This window comes from Vanellus vanellus, assembly GCF_965231255.1.
Source record: "Vanellus vanellus genome assembly, chromosome: 4".
In the NCBI taxonomy this organism is placed as follows: Eukaryota; Metazoa; Chordata; class Aves; order Charadriiformes; family Charadriidae; genus Vanellus; species Vanellus vanellus.
This window is the reverse complement of record NC_138909.1, coordinates 18,752,536-18,770,092: the sequence shown is the minus strand read 5'-3', so window position 1 is coordinate 18,770,092 and position 17,557 is coordinate 18,752,536. Positions and strand designations below refer to the sequence as shown.

The window sequence follows — 17,557 nt, the reverse complement described above, 5'->3', positions numbered from 1 at the left end:
GGAGTGGACATCACTGGGGAAGGTTTGCTACAACAAAAAAAGAGGGAAGCAGCATGAGTTTGTTTTGTTTTTACCAACTGACATGAGACACAGATGCACTCATTAAACACTGGCTTACCAACAGTTCTATAAATTTCATGAAAGCCCATTAATAATAAAATCCTAGTAAGAATTAAAGGCCCCATCAGAAGGCCAGTTAATAATGCACTTCTACAAAGCCTGTTCTTTTCAAGTCTTTAGTAGAAGATACATTCTAAGAAAGATTAGAAAGAAGGAAAGTGAAACAGCTCATTCAACGGTGGTGCTCGTTCAGCTGGCAGGATTCCTCTTGTTTCATGGCTCACGTTCTTCTACGAACTCATGTGCTTTCAGCAGAAAAAGAAGCCAGTACAAAGCCCTAAGCTTGGAGAGGGCAAAGCAGAGGTGGTTTTAAGTGGAGGAATCACACACCAGACCCTTGAATGCCAGCTCTTGGGCTCGTGGGAACATCAACTGATATTAAAAAATAGAAAAGCATACAATTGTAACTTGCGCAGTTCAGAACAAAACCTTGAACGTACTGCTGAGTAGGAACAACATGGTGATTTCTGGAAAAGTCTGCAGATGACCTCGATCAAGGGACTGCCCCTGTGCTTCCCCCACCCGTTTCACTGGAGCCCAGGCAGTGACCACCACATACGTGCCCACCTGGCATGGGCCAGGACTCCCGAGCGCAAGTGTGATGAGGACCTCTGAAAGGAGGCCATCTCTTTGCTGGTGCCCTGGCACTCCAGCAGTGCCACCTGAAGGGAACCAGGCAACAGCCGTAGCAGCGCCCACAGCTGCCTTCAACCAGGCTCCCGAGCCCAGGCACAACAAAGCTCTGGGGAAGAGCACAAAACGAAGGCAATGCTGGTATTTGCCAGTTATATAACAAACAGCAGACATTGCAGCCTGTGCAAACACATAAATCTGCTTTTAATGTATCAGCAAAACCACTGAGCGGCTCCTGGCAGGACACCCTCCTGCACACGTGCGACACCACGCATCAGCAGTGTGGGTACCGCTGGGCAAGGCGCAGGGGCTGGGACAAGCACAGTGAACGCCTCCTGCTCCTCAGGCACGTGGGGACGAGAGTAACTGCACAGCCAGGGCGAGCGGCGATGCCCCCTGACAGAACCCACCTGCCCCATGCCCAGGCTGTGCCTGGTGGGAGAGGACGCAGCAGCAGGGCCCTCCTTCCCATGCCCCTGGCAGAATTAGGTGCTGGGGATGCTCTGCAGCAGGACCTGCACTGTTTCCACGCACTGACTCGCCACCTGGCCACAGGGAACACCACTTCACTTCGATGGATCGGCTTATCTACTAGCAACGCATGTGTTTTGAAAGCACATGTCGTTTACACATCCTTTCCCAACCATTCCTATCAAAGGAAATCGGAATGAAAAATAACCAAAGGGCTGAGTAGTTAAAATGAGCAAAGTGCATCCAAGAGCAGCTTCTTGCCTATAAACAAGGGATTCAATGGAAATGTTCAGCAATCAGCATAACCGCTGAAAAGGGAAAGGCCACTGAGACGATCCTTGTGTTAAAGGAAGAGGGTAGCGAGCTACAGTGCCCCATCAGAGGGATCTTCCCCAGATCAAGGTAAACAGCAGAGCAAGCAAACACTTTAATCAAGTCAAAAAGTGTCATCCTTCACACTCTCACAGAAAGGTCACTCATCTGTTTCCCATATGCTGCACTATTTGCATTGGAGGGACGAGAGCAGGTATTACAGGGATTATTAAAAGTTACCAATCACTTCAAGATTTTTAGCAGTTGTTCAGCCACAAAAGATAGAGTATTCCCCATAAAGAGGAGGTATTTTTCAAAATTCCGATCAGAAAGCACAAAACAAGCTTTTCACTTATAAAATTCTAGAATTCAACTATGTTAAGAGAATGTAGGTAGTGAAGGTAAGGGAACAATCCACTACTTATTTGCGTTACAGGAGTGCTTTCTTACAGCCTTTGTCATTCATCAGTCTGCGCTAACAAAGGGATGGCTGAGTTAAGCAACCGGTACTCCTGGCAGACTCAAATTACATCTTCATTTTCAGATGAAGGCGTTAAAGTGAGCGGTCTTGCAATGTAAAAATAAAAAAAGGGTGGGATATTAAATTATAAAGGATAATTTGGAGTTTTTTCTATCTCTGATTCAACACACAATTTCTCTACCCTTTTTAAAAGTGTGTGTTATCAACACAAGTGTAACCTGCCTGGTGAGCAGTAAGTCGAGGCTACAAGGAGCTGAAATTGCACAGTTACATACTGATCAACTGTGGGAACCTGCTTAGAAGGCAATTTGGGTGAGGTCGAAGTCATGCACGTCCTCTCTTGGACTGTTAGCATCTTAAATGTTTACATTTCTGTTGTAAACTTCCTAAATAAAAAAAAAAAAATACAAACACCTAGATAGAGATGCCTCAGATCCAACAGGTATTCTATGCTTTCCATACCCCTGCCCAAATTCACAGCCACCTCCAGCATACGTATTCATAGCTTAATCTTCAGGCTGTTAAATGCAATGGATGTGTGACAATATCTCCTTTAGTGTAACATCGCAGAGCTCTCCAGCTTCAAAGAACTGAAGGAGAGAGCTGTGAAAATCCTTCCAAGCCTCATTTGCTTCAAATACAAAGATGTCATCTTCACCGTCACTGTTGGAAGACCTAGGCTGCTGCTGCTGCTGCTGTTGCTGCCGCCTTTTTCCCTTTATCAGATGTTGTTTTGCCTGCTCTGGAACCATGGATTCTGAAGCCATTGGCTGTTTCTTCTTGCACTGTGTCCATCTTCAAAAATTCATGCCAAGACAAAATCCAGCCCATCAGGAGTCAAATCCTAAAATGCAGTTAAATTCTGTTCATGTTCCTGTTCGGAAAAAAAAAACAAAACCCAACACAAAAAATGATGAGACATTAGGTACTGGTAGTACCTAACAATTTGATTACATGTTATAAATACTACCTATAACCTTACTTGGGGAAGGTGGGAGGAGAAAGCAGGGAAAAAAGACCCACAGTCAAGAACCCTACGCAGGTACCTTTAGGAAAAGCCATTGTTTGTGAACTTGTTGCCCACGCTTCTTGAAAAAAAGACAAGAAAAAGAAAAGGCAAGGATGTATCCTCCAACATTCCTGATCTCACTGCTGTGGATGGCAGAGGAACAAAAGCGACACGGCCCACACACAACCGTGTTTCTTTGGTCCTTAAATAGCATCTCTCATCACTGCTGCCATAGACAAACTATTGATCTGACCCCGATGGGTATTTTGTACATACTTATTACTCAGCTTTCCTCGGTCTCTTAAAAATCTAAAGCAATCCTTTAAGTGTTTTATGCATTTATGCAAATGTAAGCAAAATATAAAAAGCTTCTACAGAATTAGAGAACAAGAATTTACACTTACAGAAAAATCTTGGAATGAAAATTATTTCCTTTTATCTAGCAACCTTATTAATCCAACAGATTGATAATTAAAGCATGACAATGAGGAGCAAGTTTGCTCCTGCTTGCTAGCTTTTATTTTATACTGTTTACCCAGCTTAGCTGAAGATATTTAAGGTGTCTAAGTTTTATACAGCTCGGACTAAAGGAATTGTAGCCATACTAACATCATAGCTTTCCCAGGGCTGAAAGACAAATCAGGGATACCACAGACAATGGGGAGAAGGTTTTTTCTGCTTCTGCCACTCGAGTATTTCACTCTTCCTGCTACTGTGAGCTTCAGTTAGGTTAAGATTTAAGTCCAGCTTTTTATTTGGGAAAAAAAAAAAAAACCAAACTTAAGCATTAGGGGAAGAGCAAATATTTTTCCAGTTCAGTAGCATATTTTAAGTTTCAGCTCTGTGTGCCTAGAACTCATGAAAGCCACCTCAGTGAGATTTAGGCCATGCATCCACACGTTTTGTGGAAGATTATGAAGTCCACAAGAAAAAATGAAATACTGTTTGAAAGCATGGAGTTACTGATCCAGCTTACAAGCAGGAGTTCTGTTAGATTTTGGCAAGGAAAGCAAATGGATTTGTAAGGTTTTAAGACAAAGTCTCTGGAGACGGTATTTAGTAGCGTGTTCCTCTCTTACGCTGGCTACGAAACTTTGGTTTTCATGTTTTCTGGTTAATTTATTATGCATTCATTCTTCGTTTTATGCTAAGAGTTGATGATTGCTGTAGTTCAGTGATTTCTGCTCATGGACTCTGGTGTTGGAGGAAGTGGACTGGCTGAAGTAACAAAAAAATTATTCTACAATAAAAAGGTAAGTCGCATGTCTAGGAGCAGACTTGACTTTCTTCTGGGATATTTGGAAAGCGTCCATGCTAAATTTAGAACTCCTCAGGCATCGGTACTGGAGAAAAAGCAGGAAGTCATACTCATTTCTGCTGTAGGTCACAGGGTTGTTGCCAGCTCCTCGTCCTGTGCAGTGACAAGGCTGTTGGCTGCACTGGGCCAGGCAGGTTAAAGTAATATCACACGTGCCTAGAATATTCACTGATGGTGCTGTAAGCAAGGTAAGTATTCTTCCTTCAAAAGATACCTAAGAGAAAGATCTTACTTATTCCAAAATCACAAACTAGTTCACAGATATTACGGATCACAGGATATTTACATAGTTTATAAGAAGGAATACCTTTTCCTGCTGAAAACTTAATTTCTACTATGCCAGATTCGACAAATTCCTATACTAAGATGTTTTTATAGTTAGCTAGGGGGAAAAATCTTGATATTTTGGTTCTCTTAACTTCAAATTAATCCTCAACTACTGGTATTCACCACCTTTGCTTTGTTTAACATTCCCTTTGAAGAAGTCACTATTATCATTGAGATATAAGCTTCCGAGACAACCTACTTAAGTTACAAAAGTGAACATAAAAAAGCAAGAGGAAAAATGAGAGAGGTTGAAATGCTGTACAAGGGTTTTGAAAAGCACCATGTATCATTCATTCAGAGGTCAGATATAGCATCTTTAGCCTACACTTCCAGGGAACTCTTGCTTGTTTTGGTCCTTAACTGACAGTCTCACTTCACCGCTCCCTAGCTACTCACACTTAACAGTATTTTACAGCCGAGTAGAAATGCTGCTTACAGATAGAACTGCCACTGACTACTAAACGATAGTTTGCAGCTCCCAAGTCGTAAGGTTTTCCACCTGGCATACATGCTACATTTATCCTTGTACTTTAAGTGCAACTGCACATACGCTTTCCAAAACTATTCTGTGTCTCAACGTGAAAGAGGCTGATGGTGTATGTTTTACCTATTCTGGGTATGCCATTGTAAACACCAACACAAAACCCACACAATAAGTCTTAAGATAAATCAGTGCTGTTGGGGTGGCTTTTTGTGTGTGTTTTAAATCAACTGAGCAATAACACAAAATTCAAACATAACTGCTTTTAAGCAGTTTTTTCAAAACCAAGTCATCGCTTTCTTTTGTTTCTAATCTTTTAGCTACAAGCAATTAAAAAAACCCCGATCTGTAGTTCAGAGTACTGAGGCAAAAACAGTGCCTGGAACTAGGTTCGTGCATGCATGGAGTATCATGACACAATCTTGCCTATTTGTGTGCTTTCTAGGGAAAATGAAACTTGCTGGTAGCAAAACATACTTTGATTGCATTGGAGGTTTTCTTTGTGTCTTTTTGAAAATCTAAAATACCCCGTTCATAAAGTTTTAAAAATTATTATTTTCAAGTTATGCAAGTATCAGGTGCAGTATAAGAGGCACTTCAGATTTGCTGGAATCTGTAGGAATTCATCAATTAATCTCTCTGAAGTAACTTCCTCAACTGCATTTTCCCAGAAGGAAGATGAGTATAGCAGTGCTGCCTGAAGTGACTCTGAATTGTGTGTCCTTCCCCACTTCATTATCTGGGCAATGCACTTGCATTATCAGAGGTTTCCAAAGTGTTGTACCTACAGTAGATGTTAAATGGAAGCACACAACTTCTTTGTCAAAAAAACCCTGAATCAAAATAAAACAGCTCCCCCCCAAAAAAACCTCAAAATATATGGTACATCTTTTTTTCTTTTTTTTATTTAAGCTTCCGCAGGTAGAGATTTCTTCTTGGCTGAGGTCATGATCCAGTTGTGCGGGTTGGTGAACTGGAAAAACATATATATTGCAAAAATTATAAAAAGGAGAGAATGTGGCAGCGTCTCACCGTTTTAAGAGCATGTTGCTTGTTCTTTAGTGACTGAGAGGCTTAGAAGTCTTATTAATAGTAGTCTCTGCGTTTTTCTGTAGTCAAAATTTATTTAATGGCTTTGACTTTGTTTATCTAGCTTTTTGGCCCAAAAACCTTAAAACCAAACTTATCCTTGACATTGTGAAACATCTGTTATGCCAATTAAGTCGTGAATCCTCATCAAAAAGATACCTGAAAAAGTCTTTATGACCTTTTTAAACCCCTTCTCTTTGCTTTTTAAGCTTGCAAGTAAGGAAGTCATCTGTTAAATTAGCCTTGCAAAACTTATTATGGAAATTCATCAGTCCAGATTCTGCTCCCATCATATGTTACTGTTTGAGAATAATTTTCAATTTGCCCCTTAAATTATTGGTCATGTAACGGGCATGAACCATGTTAAGGTCTGTGTCTAGCTGTTCCCTCGGATTTTTCTGGATAAGCGCTGCAAATTACAAAGGCGGCAGTTTCTTCAGCCTGCTGTCTTAAAGTAGTTTTCTGTCTTTCTGAACGAGATTTCTTTCCAAGTTACATCCATTTATTTAGCCTCTCCGGAGTCTGCGGGCCTGCATCAGTGGAGGAACTGGGCTGGAGTCTTAGGTCAGATGTGAGTACCTGCTTGCAGCTGGACATGTGCGGCTGGCTCTGGTGGTGCTTCTGCTAGAGGAGATGGTAAATGGAGAAGCATGCTGCCCTGCAGACCTGTTATTGAAGCGCAGCATCAGTTTGGGTAGGAATGTTGGCATTAAAAAGCAAAACGAAAACAAAAACCCAGGGACTCAACGGTTCTGGATGTCCCGTGATTGCGCTTGGCCTTGGCCGTCAAAACGTTTTGTGAGTGGCACTTGGAGGCATCTGCATCATTCCCAAACCGACAGTGAGTATGAAGGTGGCATGAGGAAATCCTAGCTGGAGATTGTGCAGATGTCAGTGTCAGCCAGCAAATATGCACAGGGCTTAAATCGAGTTGTCTGTGGGGAGTACGATGTACTGTTCCCTGTAAAGGCTGTCAAACTGCTAGCGGGGATAGACAGCAACATGTAATATTTGATCTTCTATGCCCACAGTCCTCAGTGGAGCTGATCTCGTTTCAGTATTTCTTTGGCTTTATGGCTTTTTAACTCTTCTTCTTTGACCAACGTTGTATTTCTCCTTAAACTCTTCTCTTCAAAGTGGCAAGGACAGCCCTTGCTGCTGGGTGGCAGTTGTGGTTTAATGGTAGTTTACAGGCTGAAATACAGCTGACATGTGACTTGTAGGGAAAAAAAAAAAAAAGGAGGAGGGGGGCAAAACATTACTCAGGGTGCAGAAAAGCCCAACTCCTTCAGGCGCTGGACGGTTAGCTTTGTAAGAGTCACTGCAGCTGGGACAGAGTGAAAGGGTGCACGCCCGTCCTCTCCAGGGCCAGCGGGTTTGGGGCACAAGGACTGATGGGCTGCAGTGGCAACTTACGGTAGAAATGACAGTTGCACACCTACCCAAGAGACAGGAGGGCTCCCTGGTGCAGTCAAATGGCCCTGACCAGTTTTGTTGTGGTTTTGGCACTGAAAAGAAATTTTCTGTGCATGTCCTGAACAGTCTGTGATTTTAATCTCTCGAGCAAACGTTTCACCGTGTATTTGATATGGGTGTTGCAAGTCCATTTGTGGGCAGCAGTTTTGTTTGCCTATTGCACACTTTCCTGCTGGTGAAAGCGTCATTCAGTTTTTCAGTCTTAGGGTGCCGCAGGATGGCAGAACAGAGACTAAAGATGCCTGAAAACCTGTCCTCTTCAGGGAGAGACTCTAGTAGGGGCATGGGCTTCCTAGCATGTCCTAACTCAGTGGCTGTGGGAATAAACTGCTGGGCAAAGCTGAAAGCAATCCTGACAAAAGTAAACCTTATGTTCTGTACCTCCAGAGCTGCACGTATTTTGGGGATACTTGTGTCCTTTAAAAACAATAGAGGTCCTTGTGCTGCCGCTGCAGACTTCTGCAGTACTTGTGCAGTCGTGCGTTTGCTTTCCTTTAAATTTTGTGCTGCGAAGAAGAAAGTGGTTTCTGCTAAGCCACCGGACCTGTGAAGAACAGCAGACAGTCACTGAACAGTGCCCTTCGGGCTTATGATAAATCCTCCTGGCAATTGCACTATGAATACTCATTGTATGTAAACCTGTATCAATTTCAAAGCCTCTTCAGGCTTATCTGAAAGAACTTCAGGAAGGGCTGTGAGTTGTTTGGCAAGGATAAGAGAGGTCCAAACTGGCTGTTGCAGATATTCTCTGATTCGCAAGTTAATTGAATTCCACTTTTGTCATCAGTTATCACTTTATAAAACTCAAGTTTCTGGAATGGGAGAAGCAAACGGATTTTGATTTGTTGCAATTGATCCATTGTAGAGAGAGGTTTTTGAATACTTTGTCCAGGTGGGATCTTGATTCGTTATGTTTTGTGGGAAGGTTTTTTACTGTGGTGCTCTCATGGGATATCGCAGGAGCTTTCTGCAGTAATCTGCTGGTTGAACGCTGCTTTTCTGTGCCTGCTGTTCACCACTTATTAAATTAAGAAGTAAATTAGGTGTTTGAGCTATCAAGTTAAGCTTGCTGGGAAGAAAAAGGGGAAAAGAGAGATTGCGTTTTAGCACTGTGAGTTCTGAAGCTTCCCGATCTCTTGCTGTGTGGTAGAAGTTCCCTGCTGTTTGCTCTCCCTTTCCCCTCCTCCTGCCTGCTGTGGGGTGCTTCTGCAAGCAAGATCCCAGCCCCTTGCCTTCATTCGTGTGACTTATCTGGCCGTGCCTCAGCTTCTGTTTGTCTCGAGGTGAGTAAGGTCAGATGCAGCTATCCGTGCATGATTTTCTGAAGAGAAGTCAAATCTTTGTCAAATGAGCGCTGTCTCAATGAGAGCCTTTTGTAGACATAGACAAATGAGGTTGCAGGGAAAAGAGAAGATTCCTCACCTGCTCTCGTCCCTCCAATGCAAATAGTGCAGCATATGGGAAACAGATGAGTGACCTTTCTGTGAGAGTGTGAAGGATGACACTTTTTGACTTGATTAAAGTGTTTGCTTGCTCTGCTGTTTACCTTGATCTGGGGAAGATGGGTAAGGTAAGGTAAGATGGGGCACTGTAGCTCGCTACCCTCTTCCTTTAACACAAGGATCGTCTCAGTGGCCTTTCCCTTTTCAGCGGTTATGCTGATTGCTGAACATTTCCATTGAATCTCTTGTTTACAGGCAAGAAGCTGGTCTTGGATGCACTTTGCTCATTTTAACTACTCAGCCCTTTGGTTATTTTTCATTCCGATTTCCTTTGATAGGAATGGTTGGGAAAGGATGTGTAAACGACATGTGCTTTCAAAACACATGCGTTGCTAGTAGATAAGCCGATCCATCGAAGTGAAGTGGTGTTCCCTGTGGCCAGGTGGCGAGTCAGTGCGTGGAAACAGTGCAGGTCCTGCTGCAGAGCATCCCCAGCACCTAATTCTGCCAGGGGCATGGGAAGGAGGGCCCTGCTGCTGCGTCCTCTCCCACCAGGCACAGCCTGGGCATGGGGCAGGTGGGTTCTGTCAGGGGGCATCGCCGCTCGCCCTGGCTGTGCAGTTACTCTCGTCCCCACGTGCCTGAGGAGCAGGAGGCGTTCACTGTGCTTGTCCCAGCCCCTGCGCCTTGCCCAGCGGTACCCACACTGCTGATGCGTGGTGTCGCACGTGTGCAGGAGGGTGTCCTGCCAGGAGCCGCTCAGTGGTTTTGCTGATACATTAAAAGCAGATTTATGTGTTTGCACAGGCTGCAATGTCTGCTGTTTGTTATATAACTGGCAAATACCAGCATTGCCTTCGTTTTGTGCTCTTCCCCAGAGCTTTGTTGTGCCTGGGCTCGGGAGCCTGGTTGAAGGCAGCTGTGGGCGCTGCTACGGCTGTTGCCTGGTTCCCTTCAGGTGGCACTGCTGGAGTGCCAGGGCACCAGCAAAGAGATGGCCTCCTTTCAGAGGTCCTCATCACACTTGCGCTCGGGAGTCCTGGCCCATGCCAGGTGGGCACGTATGTGGTGGTCACTGCCTGGGCTCCAGTGAAACGGGTGGGGGAAGCACAGGGGCAGTCCCTTGATCGAGGTCATCTGCAGACTTTTCCAGAAATCACCATGTTGTTCCTACTCAGCAGTACGTTCAAGGTTTTGTTCTGAACTGCGCAAGTTACAATTGTATGCTTTTCTATTTTTTAATATCAGTTGATGTTCCCACGAGCCCAAGAGCTGGCATTCAAGGGTCTGGTGTGTGATTCCTCCACTTAAAACCACCTCTGCTTTGCCCTCTCCAAGCTTAGGGCTTTGTACTGGCTTCTTTTTCTGCTGAAAGCACATGAGTTCGTAGAAGAACGTGAGCCATGAAACAAGAGGAATCCTGCCAGCTGAACGAGCACCACCGTTGAATGAGCTGTTTCACTTTCCTTCTTTCTAATCTTTCTTAGAATGTATCTTCTACTAAAGACTTGAAAAGAACAGGCTTTGTAGAAGTGCATTATTAACTGGCCTTCTGATGGGGCCTTTAATTCTTACTAGGATTTTATTATTAATGGGCTTTCATGAAATTTATAGAACTGTTGGTAAGCCAGTGTTTAATGAGTGCATCTGTGTCTCATGTCAGTTGGTAAAAACAAAACAAACTCATGCTGCTTCCCTCTTTTTTTGTTGTAGCAAACCTTCCCCAGTGATGTCCACTCCAGTGAAGAAATTTTGAAGGTAGGTGCTCTTAAATAATCAGTCTCTGTGGTTGCTTATATTTTGCATGCATTAAACTAGCGTGTGGGGAAAGAATGTCATTCTGTTTCTGTTCTGTCAGTGGATGTTGTAGTCACTAAAAGTGGTGTATTTTGGGATATGCCGTGGAGAAGTAAAGATAAAAGCTTCAGATACAGGTGGAGTTGGAAGACCAATAATGGTCTTCCTATCAGTATGTAAGTGTAATGCAGTGTGGTGCAGTTCAAGAGCAAGACTGACAAGTCATCTGAAACAGCCAGAGCTGCTCCTTTGTCGAGTCAGGGGGTTGCCATTATTGAGTGTGTTTCCTCCAAAGGGGCTGGACATGCTGCCTGCTGTCCATACTGCCAGCCCCAGCAGCATGGCCCTGAACAGGAGCACGCACCTGCATCCGTCCCACCTGCCTGCGCAGGGCACTGCTGCTGCACTGTTTCTTCTTCACTGTAATTATAGTCCATTCGTGCAAAGCTAAGGCAGCTCTGATGCAAAACCGTCTCCGTAACTTTGTGTTAGAGTCGGCTCTGTGAGCAGTGTGCAGGCTTCCAGTAGCTGGCTCTGAGTACATGTCACCCATTCACTGTGCAGGGTGTGAAAATGCACTGGGACCTTTAATAAAGGTCTTCAGTAAAAAACACTTTAATAAAGTAAAAAATGGCTGGTCGTTCTGATACTGAGAAGACAGTTCCTTGATGTCAAATGCTGTTCTGAGACACGGGAGTCCTAACAGGTGTTTGGTTTCTGTGATTCGCTTCCCTCACTGTTGCTTCAGGTTGCTTCAGATCCTGATGCCTTTATTGCTCTCGAGAAGCTGTTCTTGAGGCAGTGTTGTAGCTGAAAGGTAGTTGTGCACAGGTGCTCACTAGCTGCTGTGCACTGGTTGGTATTGCAGCACAAGTACTCCTCCTGGAAATACTGCATCATTTTGTGTTTCACAAGACATCCTGTCTTCTTGCCTTGTGTGCAACGCATAACACTATTTTTGTAGCAACCACAGGGAAGCACTGACAAATGCATGAAGAGGTGTAGTGCAGTATATTGAGGAGTTTATAATCTACTGAAAGATTGGAGAGCTAGTCAGTGAAGCGAGCAATGAGCTGAACAGTGGGAGGGGAGAAAAGAGAAGGCAAGGGTGGTAACAGTGCCATCAAATAGTCACTCAGGTTAGTTGTAGGCTGCTTCCAAGTTTTGCACAGAAACCCCTGCAGATTGCTCTAATCCCTTCTTATAGAGCCAAAGGTAGCAATGTGGTTTCATTCCCTATGTATCTTTGCATTTCATGTTGTTCCTAATAGATAAGGAAACTAGGGACACTCCTAAACTTTCATATTTGTGCCTTGTTGAAAAAACGGCACTTGTAAATTATGGCACAGTAGACTTTCACGCTTCAGTCTATTTCATGCCAAAAGTACAAAGATGCACTTTGTACCGACACGTTTCTCATAATTTTTTTTTTTAAGCCCCTGAGCAAACTGCGTGTGGTGCATGCTCATCATGAGATGTGTTCCGCACGAACATAATTCCTAACTTTCATTCAGCTGTTAGTGATGGTGGGTGAGAGTGAGGGCAGGGGAACAGGGCAGGAGAATTCCTGAAGACATAGCACATCGGGCAGTCTCTTTCTTTGGTTTGAAACTACGTCCCAGAGCTCTGCGTCAAAGATGTCTTGGTCGGTCGGAGCAAAAGCCAATAGTCCAGGCAGAATAGCGTGGGGAACGGCTGGCAGTCAGCACTCTCTGGCTGACGTCCTCACATTATGTGAAAAGCCTTTTGGAGTGTTGTTGCTGTAAGGGGTTATAAGAACTTCTGTGAACAGGAAAGTCCTGTGCTTTGAGGAACCCCAGAACTACTCATACAGGTTTTATTTACTTTTCCCTTTATTAACTGTGATAGCTGTAAGACTGAGGCCTAATCCTGCAAATACAATATGTACTTAACTCTCTACGAGCTTCACTAAGATTGCTATTACGTGGGCAATGGGAGTATGCTTGCAGAAGAGGAGCAAGTCCTCTCCATGGTCTGGCTGCTGTGATCAAAGGAGGGTTTCTTGCTGTGGTACCAGCTCAGCTTTACAATCGGGTCAATAAGGACTTTATGGGAAGATCTGTATGAACCTCTTAAGCTTAAAACCTCACCTGTGTGTATCAGCGAAAAATACTGTAAGCCGCTTCTCTCAATCTCTTTCCAGGAAATGACCCACTCATGGCCACCTCCCCTGACAGCTATTCATACGCCTAGTACAGCAGAGCCTTCCAAATTTCCATTCCCAACAAAGGTAAAACACCCTCTTTTTGCCAGGGTTTTTGATAAATTAGAGGAACTCTTTCCGGCTCTTGCATGTGTTTTCATCTGATTTTGTCCCTCTTTCATAGATAAGGGCTGTTAGGAGATATTATCTTTAGAAGTCAGATAAATTAAAGCACAATGGATCTTGAGTTGTATAACAGCTGCTTGCAATGTATCATTTTACTGAGAATTAGATCAGATTGTGCTTCTGAGTAATTGTTTTTGAGTGGGCTATATGGTAGTGTAACTGTCTTTCCTCTTTTTTATTTTTTTAAGCAAGATTTGTATTTTTAGATTTGAAAGATGTTTGAGCCAGAGGGGGATGAATGAATTAATATTTCAATGACTTACACATTTGTTACAATTGTGGGCTTGAAATGTGACTGCTTTTCCGAAACATTTTAAGCATCTCATCTCTGTTGCCGCATAAAAACCATTTCATCTTTATTGCCAACAAAAATACTTGCTGACTGTGTTAAACAGAAGTGTTTGGCAGCTCTTATAATTTTTTTTTTAATATTTCTTCAAAAATGCACATACCACTGATGTGCTAGGAACGCATTTTTGGTGGCAGTAGCACGTATCACTTCTCTGTCCATCTTAAGCTATGTCAGGCCAGCTTAGACTATTGGACACTTCAAAGTCATACTTTGACAAGTTAGTCAAAGTATTTATTACAGTACGTAACCAATATGCTGCTATTAAGAGAGAGCTGATTTATTTTATTCTTAATTTGCACTTTGTCCTTTCTTTCTAAGAATCACAGCATGTTGGATCTGTAGCACAGAATCAGAGTAAGTAGAAATCCAAAGAAAACGCACTTAATGTGTGTATTGACAGATAGTTGTGTGTTGTGTGCTATACGTTGAAGTGAACATCAAATGTTTACATTGATTAAGGAATTTAATTCAACGTTGAACAGTGATGAATTTAGAAAATGCTTAGGAAATTGCATACACTCATTACCTAGAAACTAAGACAGCAGTTCAACAGAGAGCAAGCAGTATTTCGTTAGGAAACCCTGTTTGGAGTGATGAATAATCTTAATGGCAAACAATTGCATTCTGGAAGAAGGTGACTTTCTAATCTGATGCTCAGAGACCATAGGTTAAAATACCTACTTTAGTGTGAGGCAAATAAAAGCAACTGATTCATTTTTGATTTACAGAACAGTATGAAGCACCTTCAAAAACGTTGCCTATTTCTCAGCCGAGAACATCGTAAGTAACCAGACTCAGTTCCCATCTCTACTGTGCAGTTATTTAAATGACCCTGGAATGAATTACAGTTTGGCTTACTTGATGATTCTGAAGATTAAGGCTTTACCAGTCTGATTTTTCTCAGAAAATTTCAATGCAGGGAATTTTCACCAACAGAAACATTACTGTTTCATTATTATAATGACTGTGTTAAAAACAAAACAAAGCTGAAGAAAAGAAACCCAACCATTAATGTACCTGATTTAAGGTTTTTTTCTCTTTTAATATTATTTAATATTATGTAGCTGTGGCTACATAATATCTTGTCACACTTAGTGCTATTCAAACTACTAATAATTTATTAAACTGACATAAACAATAAGGGATACAAAATGAATCTGATCTGTTCTGCATATAATTTTGAAGCTTGTGGGGGCTCGTAAAGCTACAGCTACCAAAGCTCTGAAAACTAGGGGTGAAATTTTAAAGCAATTGTATGATAGAACTTTCTGCAATTGTGCAAGTGAAAGTTTTCTAAAAAGTGTTGTCTTAATTCTGTTTTCATTTTTAAAAGCAAACAAACAGGCAAAAACTTAAATGTTGACTTTCTAAAAACCTCTATTTATATTCTAAGAATGTTAGCCTGTTGCAAAGTGGGGTGAAGATGAAGTTTCTAGAGCTTTTTTAAATAGTATTTATATATTTCTACTTTTCTTTATCTAGTTATTCTTTTTCCTATCATGTTACGTTTTCTTTCAGAAGAAAGCTTCTTAGAATTTGAGTCTCAGTCTAAGATGTTTATGCGTAATCACTGCAAAAGCTTTACAAGGCTAGGAAGGAGTGCCAACTAACAAATGAATCGGTCCAATAGAAAATTTTAAGTTGGTGGATAAAATAACTTGGTACTGTCCTTGTAGGTTAATAATTAATTAGGTTAATAATTATCTATTAATTAGGTTAATTACAGAAATTGCTTGAAGGTAGTTTTGTGTGGGCTGACATTAGTCTTTCAGGATTAACCTGGCCAAATTGGCAGCATTGATAGCCCTGAGTAACAAATAGAAATCTTTCCATGTCTGGAAAGCTAAGGCGTCCCTGGGCAAGGCAATTGCTGAACCATTAAATGCTTATCAGTCCATGTGATATATAAAGATCTCATGTTCCATGGAAGGCTGCAAACTACAGACCACAAAGCTTACTCCATTTGTTTTCCTTTTCCTTATCGTGAACAATTTAATTAAAAAACCCCCAAACTGGGCTAGTCACAACTAAGAGGAAGAGCATCTCTCCATCTTGTTTGAGATTGTAGAATTTTGCATTCAATCTCTGTAAGATCTGTAAAACAACCCTTTTTATACTGTTCCAGCATCATGCAGAGGAGCCCGCCCTCACTGGGAGCAATCAGCTACTCCCTTAATCCATTCTTTATTTTACTCCTCCTTCTTCCACCCCAGCTTGCTCCTCCTGAACAATTTCTGGCAATTTTCACTGCAGTATTAAAAATACTAGTTTCAACTGCAGCAGGCTCTGCCTTCCTCCTCAGCTACCCTACAACCATCATCTTTATTTCAACTATTCTCAGCTGCTTGTAAAAATCCCCCTAGAACTGTAGTCAGTTTTCCAGGTGGCAAAGAGAGAAGAGGCTTTCACTGTAAACAAGAATCTGAAAATACTCCTTTCTTAGCCCAAAGGTCCAGAATTGTAAATATGGCATGGTACATAGCTCTGTCCTTAGCCAACATCCCCTCTCTGCTCGGCGTCCTTCTGGGTACTTCAGAGCCAGCACTCGTGTACCCAGGGACATGCATACCCACAATCGACGAAGGCAGTTGAAGCAGGAGGAACAGGGTGGTTTAGGTTTACGTCCCAAATGGAATTAAGCAAGATTTGCCCAAGAACTTCCTCTACATCTTTCCCTCGAACTCATGCGTCCCTTCTTTTTTGTTTTGTTTTTGGTTTCATTTGCACAACAGGGCTTGTTTTCTTTGCTGTTTAACGCACACGTGACTGTCTGAAAATTCAGCTGCCTAGAGTAGCTTGCATTACAAAGTGTAGCTGGCTGAAAACAAACAGCGTTTGTGCTGGTTAATTAGAAGTTGAAATCCCAGTGCCTCTGTGTGCCCAAATTAAGCATTCAGCTTTACAGAGCATGCAAGGGTTTCCCAGATGGCTTTCATTCTTGAATAGAGCCCCGAAGTTAGCACCTGGCTACACTGGAATGGAAGCAGCCCTTCTTTTAAAAGGGGAGATGCCAAGCTCATTCTTGGTGATGCATCTTTAACCTGGCTGGCAGAGAGGGACCAGCCTGTGCTTTCAGTGGGGTTGTTTGGCAAGTGATGTTAATTTTAGTGCTGCTTCTCGCTAAAAGAGCTCTTTTTAAATAGCTTTACAGGGAGATTGATGGTGTGTATATAAGCTGCAAATGAACAGGTCCTGCGAATGAAAACTCGGCATCTATTAACTCCTGAGCTAATTAAAGCATTAAAATTATTAAAGCAGATTTATTTTCTTTAACTAGGCTATTTAACAATTTGTTGAAACCTTGTTTTGGGGAAACTGGTTTTGTCTATCCTTGTAGAAGTATGACTCATTTAAAGTTTTAGTGCTCTTCCTTCCTTGATCCTAAATTGAACTTAAGTAGTTGCAATGTTCTTTTATGCTGATTTGTTTTATTTACCAGCAGCTCAGGTGAAAAAGGTGATCCTTTTTATTACAAACAGTTAAATCAGATTTAAAAGATCTAGATAGAGTTTCCTTGCATTATTCTCTTAACCTCTAAAAGAAATGCATCTGTAGTCCACAATTCTTAAGGCAAAACAAAAAATGAAAACATTTTCAGAACTTTTTAGCATCCCTGGAAGTTTGTTCATTATCACCTTTGAAGGATTACTTTCCCTAATGGGTTGGGGGGAAAAAAAAAAAAAAGAATTCTTTGAGATGCCAACAGACATTTGCCAAACTGCCCAGAAGTGTGGAGAGTGGCTGTATTGTTGCTACCCTTCCTTTTTTCCTATTTATGCCTCAGTGGACTAGCGGTGAGCTTCAGCTCTAGCCCACGTGCAAAGTTGGCACAGGCAGGATTGCTGCAGACTGCATGCCATTTGCCTTCTGTAGGAAATTCGGGGGCCTCATTTTCCAAG

The 17,557-nt window shown here is 42.3% G+C and overlaps 2 protein-coding genes across 2 annotated transcripts in view; one reads left to right on the top strand and one right to left on the bottom strand.

Moving 5' to 3' along the window:
• Positions 1–2,784, bottom strand: part of LOC309671545 (kelch-like protein 8) — a gene marked incomplete at its 5' end in the record, with an annotated part of 659,404 nt that extends 656,620 nt beyond the window's left edge. The window contains one exon of the mRNA XM_082482806.1: positions 2,569–2,784. Coding sequence (XP_082338932.1) covers positions 2,569–2,784 — 216 coding nt within the window. The remainder of the gene's footprint in view (positions 1–2,568) is intronic.
• Positions 2,785–12,908: 10,124 nt separating this feature from the next.
• Positions 12,909–17,557, top strand: part of LOC309671256 (AF4/FMR2 family member 1-like) — a gene marked incomplete at its 5' end in the record, with an annotated part of 28,460 nt that continues 23,811 nt past the window's right edge. The window contains 3 exons of the mRNA XM_082482462.1: positions 12,909–12,933; positions 13,977–14,012; positions 14,387–14,438. Coding sequence (XP_082338588.1) covers positions 12,909–12,933; positions 13,977–14,012; positions 14,387–14,438 — 113 coding nt within the window. The remainder of the gene's footprint in view (positions 12,934–13,976; positions 14,013–14,386; positions 14,439–17,557) is intronic.